The following is a 17486-nucleotide window of genomic DNA, read 5'->3' as shown; positions in this document are numbered from 1 at the left end:
ACTAACTCCAAGGACCCGGGTTCAAATTCGGCTGGACAGAAAATTATTTTCTGTTACACGGTAGCCGTTAGTCAATCCTGTGGGTCCTGGAGCCCTCCTAGAGTCCACACTAGCTCTTAAATTGGGTAAAAATCTGGCGGGTCGAGCGTGATTCTGACCAAATCACCACCTTGCACAACCGTTGGTCTAGTAGCGGTCCTCCCTTTCAAAGTACTGCACTCCTGACCCTTCATGGGTTGTAGCAGTACCGATTTTAATTTTAATTTAATTTTTAATATTTAATTTAGGGTCCTGAACATTAGTTAGTTTTATAGTTATTTTAATTTACCATAGTGTTTATTATGGAGGTGCTTATGATACAAGGTTTTCTTTCGAAAGCAAATTATTATTATTACATCAAAGGAATGGCAAACCCTTTCTCACCTTGATCCTTTGATTTCTAGTAATGTCTTCAAGCTTAATTATTGCTTAATTGAAATATAGGGTTCTGTAAAAAGCATTTATATAGAATATGCTCTGTCTTTTCTGAATCAATATTTTTACCAAAGTGAAATTGCCTTATAATTTCATTTCCTTCAAGAATTTGATCCGTCGGGAAATATACCCTATTCAATATACATGCAATAAGGAAAGTTCAGGGGTTAAATATGAACCCAAAAGAAACCAGGTGAACATTATTGTGCCTCTCTAAAATCCATTCCTAAATTTCAAAAAATTTAGGAAATTTTCAGGGGGTTTTGATATTCGATCGAATCTTAAAACCCTTTGTATGTGTAGTTTTCTTAAATTTAAAAAGAACTAGAAAAAAACAATAACAAATACATGAAGTAAGATCAAGACATTAAAAGATTACTTATTGTATTATTCTCTTAAAATATTACTAATTCGACTGTATGTTTGAAGTTTTTGAATATACAATTACAAATACTGAAATTATTAGATCATTTCAAATTAATAAATAATGTTAAATTTCCCACTAGTTCAAGATCATATTCAACCACTAGACTTTTTCCCCAATTAAGAGTTCTACTCTATAGATGCTAGGTATACCTATCTATAGAGCTTCCGAACTCACAGTGTGGATTCATAGCTAATATCACGGAATAAATAATTATCTGCTACAGCTATTTTCAAACTTAGGCCAAGGAGATTTTAGTTCAGCATCTTAATCACCGAGCTACTTTATTATTATTAGTATTTATCTGTATTATTTTTAATTATCATACAATTGATTTAATATTTACTAATTTTAAATTAAACTGCCTGATTTCAGACCTGGAAAGCACCGATTCTGGAGTATACACTTGCACAGCCAAGTCTGATAGTGGTGAAAGTTATGCCTCGGGTTGGCTTCGTGTTGGGGGAGATCCCGAGCGTGGTCCAGAACCTGGCGCTTTGCCCCGAGCCCCCTCTGCCCTCAGGCTAGTCAATGCATCGCTGCATGCTCTCACCCTTGCCTGGGACCCTCCTCCGGGAGCCTCTACTCTCACGGGCTACACCATGGAGTACTACAGTCCTGACCTACAGGGTGGATGGGTTTTGGCTGCCAGGGGTGTTGTTGGTCACATGGTCACGGTGAGTGAATATTAGCTAAGTGTATGAAAGGTATTTTACAAATTAAACTTAACTATTCTTTATGAATAACTTTGCAATAATTAAAAATTACTTTTTTTATGTTATTGATTTTTCTTTCTTCTAACTCATCAGCTTTTATATATATTTGTTTAGATAAAAGATCTGAAACCAGATACGAGGTATATATTCACCGTAAGATCTGAAAACGCATTTGGTCTGTCAGTTCCAAGCAACATGTCTGAGATTTTGAGAACCCTTGGAGGTGAACCTAGAGGCGTAACCCAGGCTCAACTGGAAGAGGCACGACTGAGATTAGGAACGAGGGTCATAAATTTAATGGAATTAAGTCCCATCTCTTCCACAACTGTTAGGGTTACTTGGGAGGTAAGTTAAGGAGAAATAAATTTTATTTATTGTATATTTATGCAAAAATTAAGGGATTGAATGTATAATTAATGGAATTAGAATATATGTCAACTGAAGGTTAGGTGCTACCTCATATTAAGGTGATGGTTGGATTAATATTAGTGGACTGTATTTTAAATTATTACAAAGACAAAAAAAGATAAAAAATTACTGAAGTGCAATTACCAAAAAATTTACTGGTTTATGGACATTAAACAAAAGAAAAACAATACTGAATTCTATGGTATAATTGCAGGTTATAAGGGGATAGCCAAAATGAAACATACGAGAATTGGGTTAGATTTACAATTTTATTATGAAGTTGTTTACAGGATTAGAAAATGAAAAACAAAGTGTACTCACTCAAGTGGCCTTTATATAGATGAAGGTCTCATCCTCTCTCTTCTTATTTTCCTCTTTCCCTGTTACTCATCCCCAGTTAGGGAGCCACTCGCAAACTAATTGAATTAAGGAGAATAACTAACATAACTTGCAAATGGTTCACAAAAGGAAAAAAGGCGCTCTTTCCTCTTTTTTTTTTTTTACACCACTGTGTAAATTGAGTGGTCTTCACATGGGGACACATAGGAAAACGCATATTAATTTGCTATTAGGCATATGCATGAATTGCGGGGGGAGGAGGGGATCACCTTCTGTTCATGTCTTTTGTTTTTTAAACAAAACATAGGATATATTCAGAACACTATTATTCAAAGTGCAATGTGACATTAAATGTAAAAATAAAAACCTTTTTTTTTCTCTTTTGTTATGTAGATTAGTCATGAGTTATATATAGTCCATTAAATTTGATCTCTACTAGCACTCGACTTTACAAAAGTCAACATTAAAAAAAATTAACAATAAAATCATATAATATTAATCTGCTTCCATTTTCAGATCCTGACTTCTGAGGATTACATTGAAGGAGTCTACATCAGGTTCCGTGAAGTTTCGGGTGGATGGCACAAGTACAGCCTGGTCACAGTGATGGCTGCTGGAGCTACTCATTATACTGTTTCTTCTTTGAGAAAGTTTACAAAATATGAATTTTTCCTAACTCCATTCTTCAAGTCTGTTGAAGGTCAGCCATCTAACTCCAAATTCGTCCAGACTTTAGAAGACGGTAAGCTATCAAATGTTATATATTAATATTATTTATGATAAATAAGTATAATTATAACTAATGGGAACTTACCAAACTTCTTATTCTTTTGCTCCATCCTATAGTACCTTATTACCATAGGGAAGGGTCTAGCTAGGACTGCCACTGTTCTCGGTCTCTTGCCATGTTCCTGGCTTTGCAGAGATTTTTACCTATCTTCCGCAGAGCAATAACTGAAAAAGAAAGCATATCTCAATGTTCAGAATATGTAATAGGTTTATGTAAAAGATCAAAAATTAAAATCATTAAAAAATGGGAAAAGCTCGACAGAGGAGAGGGAGGGAGGGAGGGTTGGGTCTTGTTCGTATGAAAGAAGGATAAGTAAACGATGGGAAATAGTTATTTTTTTTTTTTTACAATACTGGAATAGGTGTATATGTTTTGTGGGTTTACTATATGATTAAATCTTGAACAGATGTGTAATTATTATTAATATTAATTAAAATTATTTTACTTAAATAATGTAAAATGCTAATTGAATTTCTTTCTTGCAGTTCCTTCTGCTGCCCCACTTGGCCTTTCTGCTGAAATACTCAACTCAACAACTGCCCAATTAAGATGGTCCGCTCCTCCGATGCAGCATCATAACGGTCTCATTACTGGATATAAGGTTTGATACTGGAATGTAGTTTTTTTTTTTATTTGTAAGTTTTAAAAGTCTATTTTATAATTATAACTACAATAGTATTTTAATCCTTTAACGCCATAAGTTCCCGCTGGCAGGTTGAATATTTGTCTGTGTTTATATAATGGATATTGGTCCTATTAAACAAGCATAACATTTGAAATATGTTTAAAGAAATATCCCCTCTCAAAAAAAAAAAAATAAAAAAACGGTGGGACAAAGTTTTTCAGTGCTTATTTTGGCTCATCAAACTTTTTATTTTATTTTTTTCCATTCATTCTTTTTACTAGACATAGTTTGTATAATGTCACCTATATACTCAATAACTATATATTTTATTCATTATAAATAAAATAAAATAAATTTAGAAAAGTAAACAAATTAAATTTAAGATGAACAACTCTCATGTAAAAGAAATATTTACGTTTTAATGATAAGAATAAGAAATACAATAAAAATCTAGTTGTCCATACACTTATAATTTTGCCAGTTTTGATGAATAAGAAATAAAAAGATAGTTATAACTGGCAATTTTTTTAATGTTTCTGTTGTGAAACTGGCTAGTGGTGATGTGTCAAACCTAAAATTTTGATCTAGCTCCTCAAAAACATATCATTCTTTTGATTGGATAGTGGCGTATCTAATAAAAAAAAAATTTCTTGAATTGAACTTATTCCAAGGATAGTAACTTAGGATGCGGTTACTTTCTTTACTGAGGTCATCCTTCAAACATTTCCAAAACTATTGTTATTGTTAGAAATTAACTGCAGGCTATGTATTAATCTCTGAAATACCTCAAGCTTAAAATAAACTTTTTTGTTAGATGTGCCACTATTCAAACAAAGCAGCAATATGGAATCGTGAAAAATACTTAAACTATAAGTATGTGTACAGCTGATTAAAATGAATAAATAAAATAAAATATATATTTTAGATGGCTTAGGTTAAATGTGTGCAGGTTTATTTTTTCTACTTCTTATATTCTACTCTACTCATTTTTTCATATCATGTGATGTACCTTTCAGGTAGTAATAAGGAGCAACATGACCTTGCACGAAACTGTTCGTAATACGACAGCACCATCTCTACTTTTGAACAAACTGAACCCAAAATTTGGTTATACCGTGGTTGTTACTGCTTTGACAAGGATTGGATCAGGACCTTTCTCAAGAGAACTAGTTCTTTCAACAGCTGCCACTAGGTTAGTACAATAATAAACTAATAATTTTTCATTCATCGACTTACTAACTTACTTACTTTGTCTCCAATTTATTTATTCTTTAGGAAAATATTTTTTTTTATTTTTTAAAATAATCATTATTAACATATCAAAATATCAGTAATTATAAATGAAAATTTACCATCACCACTGCATGGAACTTATTGTTTTATTAATTACATAATTAATTAATGTTTTACTGCAGAAGATAGAAATACAGTTCTGTGTCTCAAGACTTCTTACAATTTTTCTAAAAAAATTAAATTTAAAATAACATTCACCTATGTAAGGATAACCGAGTTTTGATTTTAATTGAGGAGTAACTGTATCAGTATTGAAAGTTGAAATTAACAGTTTAAGTACTTTGGTGGCCTCATTATGCCATATTTAGAAATTATTCTTATTATTACTGAATATCAATCAACAAGACAAAAGAAAAACGTATGTAATAGGGAATAGTTTCTTAATCTATCTGAACAGTCCTTGAATATATTATATAGAGACCTGACAATACATAAAAGAATTTATCAATATACTAATGATTATAAGAATAAAAATAATCTTATGTACTATAAAAAAACAGGATTAGAACAACACCATGTGGAAAAGGGACATAATTTTGATTTTCAGGATCTAAAGAATATTTTTAAAAGAAATTTTTTAGAAGCCATAGCTATTTCTGAAAATCAGTATAATGCAATAAATTATAAAGCATTAGCAAGAAATTTTTATGTAACATATAATAAACTCTTAAATAAATTGAACAACTACTCCTCCATTTTATAAACAAAACATATTTAAATGGTAAATCCATTAAAGTGCACTGAAAAGCAGTAGAAGTTATTCGTTTTGTGTTTTTATTGAGACTAGAAAAATTTTATTTTAATTTAGTTAAAGAAAAAACAAATTTTTAAATTTTAATTTATAATTTTGTATTATTATTTATCTATTTACTGACATAAAATTTATGGTTTTCAGCAGAGCAAGGCAGGGACACACATGGCTGCTTGTTCTTTCTGCAGCGTGTGCTCTGGTACTTGGACTTTCATGTTCTGCAGCACTTTACCTGAGAAGACGTGGCTTAGCCAAAGAGTTGGGGCATTTATCAGGTTAATATTCATGTTTTATGCTTAATAAACAATTTAATTTTATTTTACCATTTATCTAGTTTGGTTTAGTGAAAACATCTTCCTTGTTAAGTCTCCTTTATTGAGAACTCTTTAATTTAATCAGGTTTTAGGACCATCAAGTTCTGTGATGAAGATAAATGATAGAATCTCCTTACTTTTTAAATGATTAAATTATCGTAAACTTTAATTAAATATCAGACAACATTTGTTTACTGTTGGATGTAAAATATTGGACCAAATAGGGAGAGATGTAATATCAATATGATAATAGAAAAAGAAAACAAAAAGAAGATCGGGCGATAAGCCTGAAATTTTGTGATTCAATTAATGAGTTCTTAGTAAAGGACATATAACAAGGAAGATATTTTCTCTACTCCCAACTAGATAATTTAAAAATTTTCCAGTCATAGAATTACAAAATTTATAATTTTTATTAAATTTCATCGATTTACTTTACTTTTCAAAAATATTTCCTTATTTAATTCTATCCAAAATGTTTTAATAAGATCTAATATTTTTTCTAGTGAGCGGTAATGAAGTTTCATTACTACACTCAAATGGTAAAGAGACCCTTTGGATCGAGAGAGGAGGATGGGGCAAAGAAGCTCTTGGTGATTACGCGGAGGTTGACACTCGTGGTTTGACGACTTTTGCTTCACGTAAAGACCAGCCAACTCCCTATGCCACCACAACTCTTCTCAATAGAAGGCCTCATCAGGTATTTTTATTTTATACATCTTTTAAACTATTTACATTTTAATATTTATAACTTAATTTGATCACAATTACAAAAAGTCATAATAAGATTAAAAAATATATTCAAATTTCTCATAATTTTTATTATTTATACATAGGAATTGATGCCTCTTTCTGAAACCAAAATTGAAGAAGTTGATGAAGGAAACCAACAAATGAGCTCGATCGATTCTGGCATGTATTACAGTGAGTATTTAAACCTCTTTGAACACTTTTATATAATTTTACTTTATCACTATATGTACTATTAATTTTAATGTTACATATTTTTATGAATATCTTATTTGATATATAGGCGAAGAAGTGAAACCGACACCTAAACAACTAGGAAACCCTGGGAAATTTAATTCTGCTGGAAATGTGGCAAATTGGGCAGAGTTTTTACCACCACCTCCCGATCATCCGCCACCTCACCATAGGGCTCGTTCCATTAATCAAGTAAGAACCTTATTCAAAGTATTATATGTAATTAAAAGTCTGATGTGCAGTAATAACTATTATTAAATTTTTAAAAATTAAATTTTAAATTCACATTTAATAATTAATCTTTTTGAACAATACAAATTTATTAAACAATTTGGACATTTTTGTGTATAAATATAAAATAGTGTTTGAACTATCAATCACTTGACAAAAGAAAATTTATTGTTTTATATCAAAACTGTCTCTAGTTACAGCCATGAAAAGATATTGTTGCTTAAGAAATGATACTTTGTATGTTCGAAAAATCAACACATGTCGTCTTAATTATCATTTTTTAGTATACTTAAAAAATATTTTATAACTTTGAGAATTCTTTTGACATGTATATAGAATGAAGTATTAATTTTTTTTTTAAATATGATAAAGTTTTTTCTTTAGATTTACAAGATATCACAGCTTAACCAACAATATTTCATCAAATATTTATAATATATATATATATATACATATATACCACATTGCATATGACATTAAAACTGCTCTGTAATAATTTCAATACAAATTAAAAACTTACAATACTTTTTATAGGAAATGTGTGTCAGCCCTCAAGTTTCGAGGAGATGTCCACCACCACTCCCTCCCGCCAGGAACTACAGCCCAGCCTGGCTAGAGAGCCAGTCCGTTGGCTCAGATTCCAGCAAGCACAAGCATTTCCCTCCACCAGCTCAGAAGCCCCCACCTATTCCTCGTTACAATGGTACTAACCAATCACAAAGTAGTAGCAGTTCTTCGTCTTGTCCATATCACCAGTGCAGTAGAAAGGCCACTCACGAAGAAAATGCCAGCTTATTGTATAAACAACCTATTGTAAAGTAAGTAAAACTGATATGTTAAATATAATTTTGAATGAAATATTAATAAATAAAAGAAAAGTTGATTATTAATATTAGCAAGTTAAAAGTAGACCGATATGTTATTGTAGACAATATGTATCAACAGTTTTTTTAGAACAAATTATACATTGAATTTAAAAATTATTTACAAGTAATTTAAATTTACCCATCTAATACTATTTTATATCAATTTACAAATTTTAAAAGTTTATGAGATTTGTAATAATTTTTTATAACATCTTGTATCCTCTTATATAGATAGTTGTGGAAGTAAAAATCAATGTTTTACCATTAGAGATATATTTTTTTAATTATTTGTGTTTAAATATAGTTATTCTTGTAATGAGAACACTCACTAACCAATAGGATATTGTTTTAACATTCTTATATAATTGTTATATGAATATTTATTTTGTTTACAGTGATGATCACTGTTCCCATTCTCATGACAAAGGCATCCAATCTACATTAAACAGCAGAACTTACTGCAAACATGGTGAGTTACAAAACCAAAAAATAATTTATTTTTACTTGACTAACGATGTTGCTTGAACCAAGATAACAGATTTGTCAATATACTCAAATCGAAAATGTTAAGAACCCAAAACATTGATATTGAGTAAAACTTCTTTATAATGCTTCCATTAATAACAATTAGTCAGCTATAAAAACCTTTTATATCTGTCCTGATCCCAGTGGATGGCTTTCCTATAAAATTCTTTATAATGATCTTATTTTCCAGTTTTAACTCTCTTAATAATGTTTTTCTCTAATATTTTTTTACATCTGTTCTAGAAAACGATTTGTGAAAATCTTTTTTTAGCCAAAAAATTTATTTAATTAAACCTATTGATTTAAATTGATAGCACTAACTATCTATTATTTTTATGTATAACATCCCTCTGTTACTGCTATTTGGTAAATGGTGATTTACTACACCATAAGTATATTTGTCATACATTTTTATTTATAGATTTCAAATATTTATGGATGTAACATATTTTGCCGTACTCTGTTACTATTAATACTACATACTATCATAAATAATATTTTGATTTGTATCTTGGGTTTTTGAACACTATTTCTCGTTTTTTTTTTTTTTATGCCAGACATTTAAGTATAATATGTTTAAGGGTCTTTTTACTACAATTTTTACAGTTTAATGTTTCAGTTATACCTAGTAGCAAGTAGTTATTGCAAATTCCATAATTTTTCTAATATAAATTTTTATAATGCCTTTCTCTATATGCTTATTAGAACAACGGTTTTCAAATTATATAAGGAAATATATTTTTATAAAACTGGTAGGGTTCTCCTGATTTGGTTTTGCCAGTTTTCTATCTGTTATCATTTAATAATTTTATAATAATGAAAACTGCTTTAGATTTATTAAAAGTAATTTTTTTTTTCTAGATGATTACAGTGGTCCTTGTTACGAAGACTGCAGTGCAAGTGATACGGGCTGTTCATGCAGCGAATCCTCCTGCCTCTACTCGGAAGCCAACCATTCAGAAATATGTGCTAATTAAATTGTGTTGAGCTTCTTTATTCTGCGAGGAGATATGTTACCTATGAGTCAAACACTGGCTGCGAACAGGGTAGGCCTCATTCACTGGCCTATTGCTCGAGCCTAATTTGAACATTTTGAAGCAGAAGACTTGAGCTGTGATGTAGGGTAGAATAATTACCATTCTATCTCACTTAATCATCAAACATTGAGTAGTTGGTAAAATAAAAATAAAGAGAATATTTTATAGAGTCACGAAATCGTCAAGGTGTCTCTGGTCCGTTGTATATAATTGCACTGCGTGCAAACAGTCCATGACATTTATCTTGTCAAACGTGAAGTTACTAAGTCCTGCTGTAGAAAAATTGTGTTCGTGTACAGATTTGTAATATAATGTATCTAGGTCCGTACATAGTCTTGTACAATGTCATTAATGTATAAAAAAAAAAAATATGAAAAGAAAAGTGGAAATCTTGTTAATTAAAAAAAAAATTATATTCCGTGCTTTTCTTGTTATAAGTTTTAAGATGCTAAGCTTTTTGAAATTTCTAACTACTTATATATATATTAAAATAAACAGCCACTGCCTATCAAGTCAATATCATTTTTTAGGATTAGAATGTAAACAGTGACTGTCGTAAAAGTGAATGTAGTGTATAGTACTTTAGAGCTGGCTAGTTATTTTAGAGCCCCCACTTGTGTAGGCGGCTTTCGTTTAAATTTTAAAAATAATAACTGCAACATTCCTCTAGTTTAATATAAAGATTAAAAATATAAATAATTAAAAAAAAAACTGAATTGTGAGAAATCAAGAGCACATGTAGTAATAGAATTTCAAAAAAAGGTCAATGGAATATACCTGTGATAGTGTATACATTTCAAAGATTTCTGAAACTGAATACGTAAAGTTTGTGACTTAATAAATATCAGTAGATTTTTTTCAACTTATATCATTATTATAGCATTTTTTGTATTAATATTGTCAGTTGTGATACCTAAGCCTCAAAAAGAAAATCAACAATACGATTTTAATATTTTAAAAAATCAATGCATCATTTTAGCAACATTTCATATAAAAAATTGTGGGATATCTATAGTTTTTTCTGACTTTGAGAAGATCATTCAAGATGTCTCTTGAATAATGTATTATTTTTGTTTTAGAGCTAAGAGGTATCATAACTTAAGTGACAATTTTTTTTTCTTATTTTAAATAATTAAGATCTAAATACTTATTTGAAATTGAACAGAATCTTGAAAGCTGAACTCTGAATTTTTTTTCTGATAATTTCTCTCAAATTGTATTTTTAACACTAGATTTTACAGTTCCTAGTTCATGCTTACTAAGAAGTTACAACAATTTTTAAAATTTATGTATATTGACTTTAATTATTATTATGTGAATGGAGATAGGTTAATCCATTACAATTTTATTTCTAAAAAATCTCCAGATATTCAGTAACAGTGATTGAAATGTTTTCTTTTGATGTATGAAACATCTATATAATAGCTATTCTACTTAAAATTTATAAGTTTCCTATTAATTTTTTTATGAATCTATTTTATTGGTCTCTTCCTCTACCATCTGATTTTGACATTTCATTGCATTATATTCTTTCTTTGTTTAATTTTAATGTAACCAACCATGTAGCAGTTTTTAGAAATAAAGACTAGTAATTAATTATAAACTAAGTCTGTAAATCTAGTGTTAATTATTATCTGGGCCGCCAGTGTTAAAAAAATTATTAATATCAAATTAAATATTTTGATGAGTTCAAAAAAAAAAAAATTATTAATATCAAATAAAATATTTTGATGAGTTCAAAAAAAGTAAATATTTGCAGCACTGCAATGTAGTTAAAGATTTATTTCGGAATTCAAATTGAAAAAAGTAATATCTTAAAATATTACTGATATTGTACATATATGTTTTGAATGTTAAAACTGATTCCAGCAAAAAAAAATATTTATACAATATATTTGAAGTTTATTTTTAGTGCCATTTTATTGAGTTTGTGATTATATATTGTTAAGGTATTTATTTAATAATTAGTTGAGATGGTGTAGTGTAAAATACAAAATAAAAAAACAATGAAGAAACGGGAGGAAGAATACTATAAACTTTTGTTACTATAGACTGATAATTTATATGATCTGTATTATTTCTTTGTAAATATGTAAAAACTGCTTAAGTGTGAATGTTTTATAAATATTGATTACAGAATTTTATATACATTGTCATATACTTTTAGAATTATATAAATATTGAAAAAAAATTATTTCTTCTTATTTTAACCCTGTCCTAATTAAATTAAATGATAGTTATACTGATATTCAGAAAATTAATCATTTACGCAGAACCATAGGCACATCAATTTGTGTGATGCAGATAAAGTCTTTTTTTCTTTTCACTTTTTCAATATAATACTTACAGCCAATTGCATCTGAAATTACAAATAGGATCACATCCAAAAAAGGTTCATGAAGTTCCACTCCCAGTTAAAGGAGCACTGAGTGACCTACAAGTTAGGAAACCCAACCACAACCCAAAGACTGAAGCCCAGGACATTCTCTTATAAATTCTATATATTTATCAGTTACATTATTGTCACTCTAAAATTTTATTCGATCTTAAGTTCTTTGTTTTTTTTTCTCATCTTTTTCTTAAATTCACATTATTTTTTTTTCCATCAGAAGTTAATCACTTATTTTCTTAAATCCATAAAATGTCATTGTTTTTGTTATTAACTTTTATCTTTTATTAAGAATTATTATTTTAATCTAATTTTTTTTATTTATAACATTGTATGTAGTTAAGAGGTGTCTTTTGTATGAGACTATACCCCTCCACCCCATAATCAATTATTAAAAAAAATGTACCACTTACATTAACCATGTAAGGGCCCACCAGGCCAATCTGGTATTAAATAAATAAATAAAACAATACTTCTAGCCATGATTTCTATTTTATTATGTAAAGAGCTAATGTTGGGAAGTTTTTGTTTATTCTAGTATAATAATTGTACGTGATATTAATAAATTATTTTTTTAAATTTGGTTGAATTTAAATTTTAAAAAATACTCTACTGAATGAGGTTAAAAATTTAAACTCTCAAAACCTTTCATTTGATTAAACCCTTGGTATTAAAAGCTGATATTCAATACTGTAGAAAAGAAAGAGGTAGATTACCCTATTTTATTGAATAGAATTAAAAAGTTCTGCACTGTTGACATCTCTAATCTCATATTCTTAACTATGCACAAGATTTAGCTCTGGTAAAGTAGTAGGCACACAGTTTATTACAGAATAAAGTAGGTTAAGATGAAATCACATCTAGAGTAATAGGAAATCAAAGTCATGAAATGGTAATAAATATAAATATTTATTTATCGAGCATAACATAGTCTTAGTCTCTTTTTTTTTTTCTCTAAAACAGGTGAACTTAGGACTCCTCTTAACATAAGAAAAATCCATATGAAGTATATTAATTAAAATACAGTAAAAAGATAAAAACTATCATAGTAAATTATGATAAAAATGTGAACTATAAAAACATGAAACAGTAACAGGGAGACAAAAAATAAAATAAAAAAGAAAGATATTAAGATGATTTTCCATCTTCAATCGAAGAAAAAATTAGGATTCTGATAACGGTCCTTTCTTAGAGCTCACTTCTGGAGGCCAATCTAACAGCACATCCTGAAAAAAAAGATAATAAATAATATCTATTATCTTAACAATCTCTAAAATTAGAAAAAAATACAGTATTTTGATATTATGGGTTTTGAATTTTTAATTTGTTAATACAAATAGAAAACAAAGAAGTTTGTATAGTAAAACGGCATTTCACGGAATTATTTAATAATCAATCTAACAATGTTCCAGATTTCTATAAATGACAAAAACAAACATGATATTTTTTAATGATTGGAGAAGTTTGTCAGGGGATGCGGTCAGCAAAGAACAACATAAATAAACAAAACCATATTTATTTATTTCATATACGTTTCGACCTGAAACTCAGGTCGAAACGTCGGCATTAAATAAATAAATATGGTTTTGTTTATTTATGTTGTTCTTTGCTGACCGCACCCCCCCGACAAACTTCTCCAATCATTAATCTACGGTCAACTATCTACACCTCATTATGATATTTTTTAATTAACTAGAACAATTTTCTCAAATGACAATGAAAAAATCAATCAGTAATAAAGTCAAGGTATAAAAATATATAATATATTAGATAAAAATAGACATTTGATTAGCATTTAAATAAATTGATTAATTTTTAAAATACCTGAACGTCTAGAGCAAGAATATCAACATCAATTCCTCCAAGGAGCTCTCCAAGACAGGGCTTGGTCCTTCCGAAATCACCATGAATAAATTCTTTAATGTAAGTTCCGGCTTGTGTGTTTAGACTGATGGTAAACACATCTGTGGAAAAAAAAAGATGAAACTTATCTAATCTCATAAAGGTAAACCTTTTCTTTTTCCCAGTGTGGATGGCATTGGTTTATTCATACAGCCAAAAATTAATGAACTATATTCTATGAAATCTTACTGACAGTGATTTTTTTTTTTATTCATAATTACTGATAATTTACTTGCACCTGTTAAATTCTTAAAATAAAACTATACCTTTATCTTCCTGAAGAAGAGAACTATTGAGCCAATGAATAGTCCTTTCTCTGACGGCTACAGGTCTCCTGTGAAGCACCTTACAGAAAAATTATAAAGTTTTTTATTTATACATAAATTATTATAATTTATATAAACCTTAAGTATCATAATTTATAAATAAATTATGGAAAAAACATAAGGAATTCTTATAATAAATTATTTCTTATTATAATGAAATAATTATAAGGGGAAAAAATTTCTTTTTCTGAATGTATTTTAAAAAATGTACCTAACATATGAGGAGAAGATGGCCAGGGGACAATCAGTAAAGAAACAAAAATAGGTAAAACTGATTAAAATAAATAAGTTTTACTTATTCGTGCATTTTTTAAGCACCTCGGTCATATTCTCCTCATATCAATCTGCGACAAACTATAAAGACCTCACTAAAAGATTGAAATCAATTTGTTTCAGAGAGTGACACATAATTTTTAAAAAAATTACTAATACATTTTTAAATAAATACCATACAATTAGAAAACATAAAACCAAGATAATTAATATGTTTATGTAACACATACTGGGAATATGCCTAAAGGTAGAATTTTGCTGGAACTTCCCACATTTGAGGCTGAAAGTTGACTTTTAATTAGACTATAATTAATTAATATATATATATATATAAATAATCAGTATCTAAATATAATTATTTTTTATAAGAATAGGTAAATTAAGGTGAATATATGGAAAGATAGTTGAAATAATGAAAAACTAGCAAAAAGTACAAAAATGAATTTAATTGCTACTATTAATAATGTTTTTTTTTTTCACTTTAACAAGATTTAAATATGATTTTAATTAATTGATTTAATGAAAACAAACTATAAAGATTCAAAACTTGTAAATATAATAATAAGATATTTTAAACGCATTAATTTATAGTACTATACAATTTAAAAAAAAAATCCATTAAGTCATTTAATTTAATTATTATAATAATTTGTTACATTGTTAATTATAATGATAATAATTGAGTTATAAATTGTTAATTTTCATTTCTGAGATTAATAATGTAGCTTCAGAAAGTCATGTTGCCATTGAGTTATCATTATAGTTTTTTTTTTTTTTATTTATTTATTTAATGTTATTTACAACTGTACAAAATAATACAATAGGTAAATATGTAGTATGTTTCATATACACTTGAAAATCTTGAGAAGGAACTACCCATTGGTGGTACTTCAAACATTAATTTAAATTAGAAGGTCCCGTGGCCATCTTCTTTTCAGACGCCTCGGAGGATTATCAGGGATTGTTAAGGATGAAAGATTAAGAATTAATGGGTTAGGATAGTTAAGGAGTTTGGAATGAAAAGACGCATATCTGTTTTGGGTCAAATCTGCAACGAATGGGATGTTCAGGTCTTTGTGAATGAGTTTATTTGTGACGTAATAAGGAGCATCAAGGATTTTACGTAGGATTTTGGATTGTAACGGTTGAATACGGGAAGAATTTGATGGTATGGTGGAGCCCCAGAGCTCAATCCATATGTCCAAATTGGTCTGATTATTGAAGTGTATACTAATTTTTTGTAATGAATGGGAAGTTTAGAGCGTTTGTCAAGTAAGTGTTGTAGCAATCGGAATCTACGAGCAGTTTCTTGTCGTTTCAGTCTTGTGTGTGGATTCCAAGTAAGTCTCTTGTCGAGATGGAGTCCTATCGAATCTGTTCAACAGGCATTAGTGCAGTATTTAGAAAGGATACTGTAGGACAGGAGGGCAGAGGTTTACGACGGAGAGTAAACGTGTTCTGGTGGGATTTTTCAGGATTTATTTTGATTCTCCAGTTTTTACACCATTCTTCAATAGATGTTATGTGTGCCTGTAGTGTTTGTTTTGGATTAGTTGGGTCGTTGTTTACAGAAAGTATACATGTGTCATCAGCGTATGTTGTTAGGACTGTGTTAGGGTGAGTTGGGATGTCAGCTGTATAAACTGTATGAAGAATGGGACCTAAGACACTACCTTGAGGAACACTGGCGGACTGAGAAAAGAGAGCTGAGTAGGCTAGGTTATGATTTACTTTAAAGGTTCTATCAGTGAGGTAGGAGCAGATTATAAGGAAATATGTTGGGGGTAGGAATTGAAGAAGTTTATAGAGCAGACATGGATGCCAGACTCGATCAAAAGTTTGTTCAACATCGAGGAAGACTCCCGAGCAGTACATACCGCACTCCATAGTGGAAGATATGACATCAACCACTCGATGACTCTGTTGTATGGTAAAATGAGATGTTTTAAATCCAAACTGGTGGTTAGGAATAACATGATATGAGTCAAGGATTGGATAGAGGCGTTTTAATAAGAGTTTTTCTAGGATTTTGCCCATAATTGGCAAGAGTGATATAGGACGGTAGGAAGATGGATATTCAAGTGGCTTGGAGGGTTTGGGAAACATTCATTATAGATTTAAATTGATTTTCAATAAAATTAATGAATAATATTATCTGTTGTGATTTTAATCAAAATGTATATTTATTACTGAAACAGTTATACTTAATATTACAAGTACTGTCCATAGTAGTAAATTAAAAATCATAGATACATCATTATAATAGGCGAAAAAAAAAAAAACAGCACTTCTGAAAGCCCTCATTGAAGCGGAATAGAAAAATAAAATCGGTAAGCAATTATGATTGGCCACATCCTGAAGCAACAACATGGGTATGCTGATGGTAATAACAGTTTTACTGAAATATCACTAAAATGCGATTAGTATTATTTCCTCATTAAAAAAAAATCAATCAATGGTGAGCATCTTATATGGGTAATTATCTCAAAATGTGTATGTCATACGTCTAGTTCAATTTCAACCTCTGACATAAGTGCCAGTTATTTGAAAAAATAACTATTTCACACCTTTTGTTCATCTAAAGGGGCAGGCTAAATTTTACCTCTAAAATAAATTTATAAATAAATTCATAACACGCCGACATCATAGAGTAAAATACGAGCTAATGAGGCTCCTAAAAGAAAGAGATTTTGCCTGCTTTGACGAGGTCTACTGTGTAGATACGGATGGATCCACAAGATATGCGGATATAGTTGCTTTTCCTAAGAAGGGGAAGTCGGCAATCATTCTGGATCCCACTGTGAGATATGAAAATAACG

General features: G+C 29.4%; 2 protein-coding genes across 2 annotated transcripts in view; one reads left to right on the top strand and one right to left on the bottom strand.

The window, feature by feature from the left end:
- LOC106689663 (roundabout homolog 2) overlaps positions 1-10578 on the top strand; it is a gene marked incomplete at its 5' end in the record, with an annotated part of 34750 nt that extends 24172 nt beyond the window's left edge. The window contains 12 exons of the mRNA XM_014434767.2: positions 1274-1575; positions 1729-1959; positions 2878-3103; positions 3637-3752; positions 4793-4968; positions 5965-6095; positions 6641-6834; positions 6971-7058; positions 7168-7310; positions 7884-8167; positions 8611-8684; positions 9602-10578. Of these exons, the coding sequence (XP_014290253.1) occupies positions 1274-1575; positions 1729-1959; positions 2878-3103; positions 3637-3752; positions 4793-4968; positions 5965-6095; positions 6641-6834; positions 6971-7058; positions 7168-7310; positions 7884-8167; positions 8611-8684; positions 9602-9717 (2081 nt within the window). The remainder of the gene's footprint in view (positions 1-1273; positions 1576-1728; positions 1960-2877; positions 3104-3636; positions 3753-4792; positions 4969-5964; positions 6096-6640; positions 6835-6970; positions 7059-7167; positions 7311-7883; positions 8168-8610; positions 8685-9601) is intronic.
- Positions 10579-13056: 2478 nt separating this feature from the next.
- Positions 13057-17486, bottom strand: part of Pus10 (Pseudouridine synthase 10) — a 10015-nt gene continuing 5585 nt past the window's right edge. Inside the window, exons 8-10 of the mRNA XM_014434768.3 lie at positions 14335-14413; positions 13991-14130; positions 13057-13392 (exon numbers count right to left, since the gene is read on the bottom strand). Of these exons, the coding sequence (XP_014290254.1) occupies positions 13330-13392; positions 13991-14130; positions 14335-14413 (282 nt within the window). The 3' untranslated portion in view covers positions 13057-13329. The remainder of the gene's footprint in view (positions 13393-13990; positions 14131-14334; positions 14414-17486) is intronic.

Source organism: Halyomorpha halys, unplaced genomic scaffold (genome assembly GCF_000696795.3).
Source record: "Halyomorpha halys isolate HHAL.00 unplaced genomic scaffold, Hhal_1.1 Scaffold1424.1, whole genome shotgun sequence".
Lineage (NCBI taxonomy): Eukaryota > Metazoa > Arthropoda > Insecta > Hemiptera > Pentatomidae > Halyomorpha > Halyomorpha halys.
This window is presented reverse-complemented; position numbering and strand designations above follow the sequence as displayed.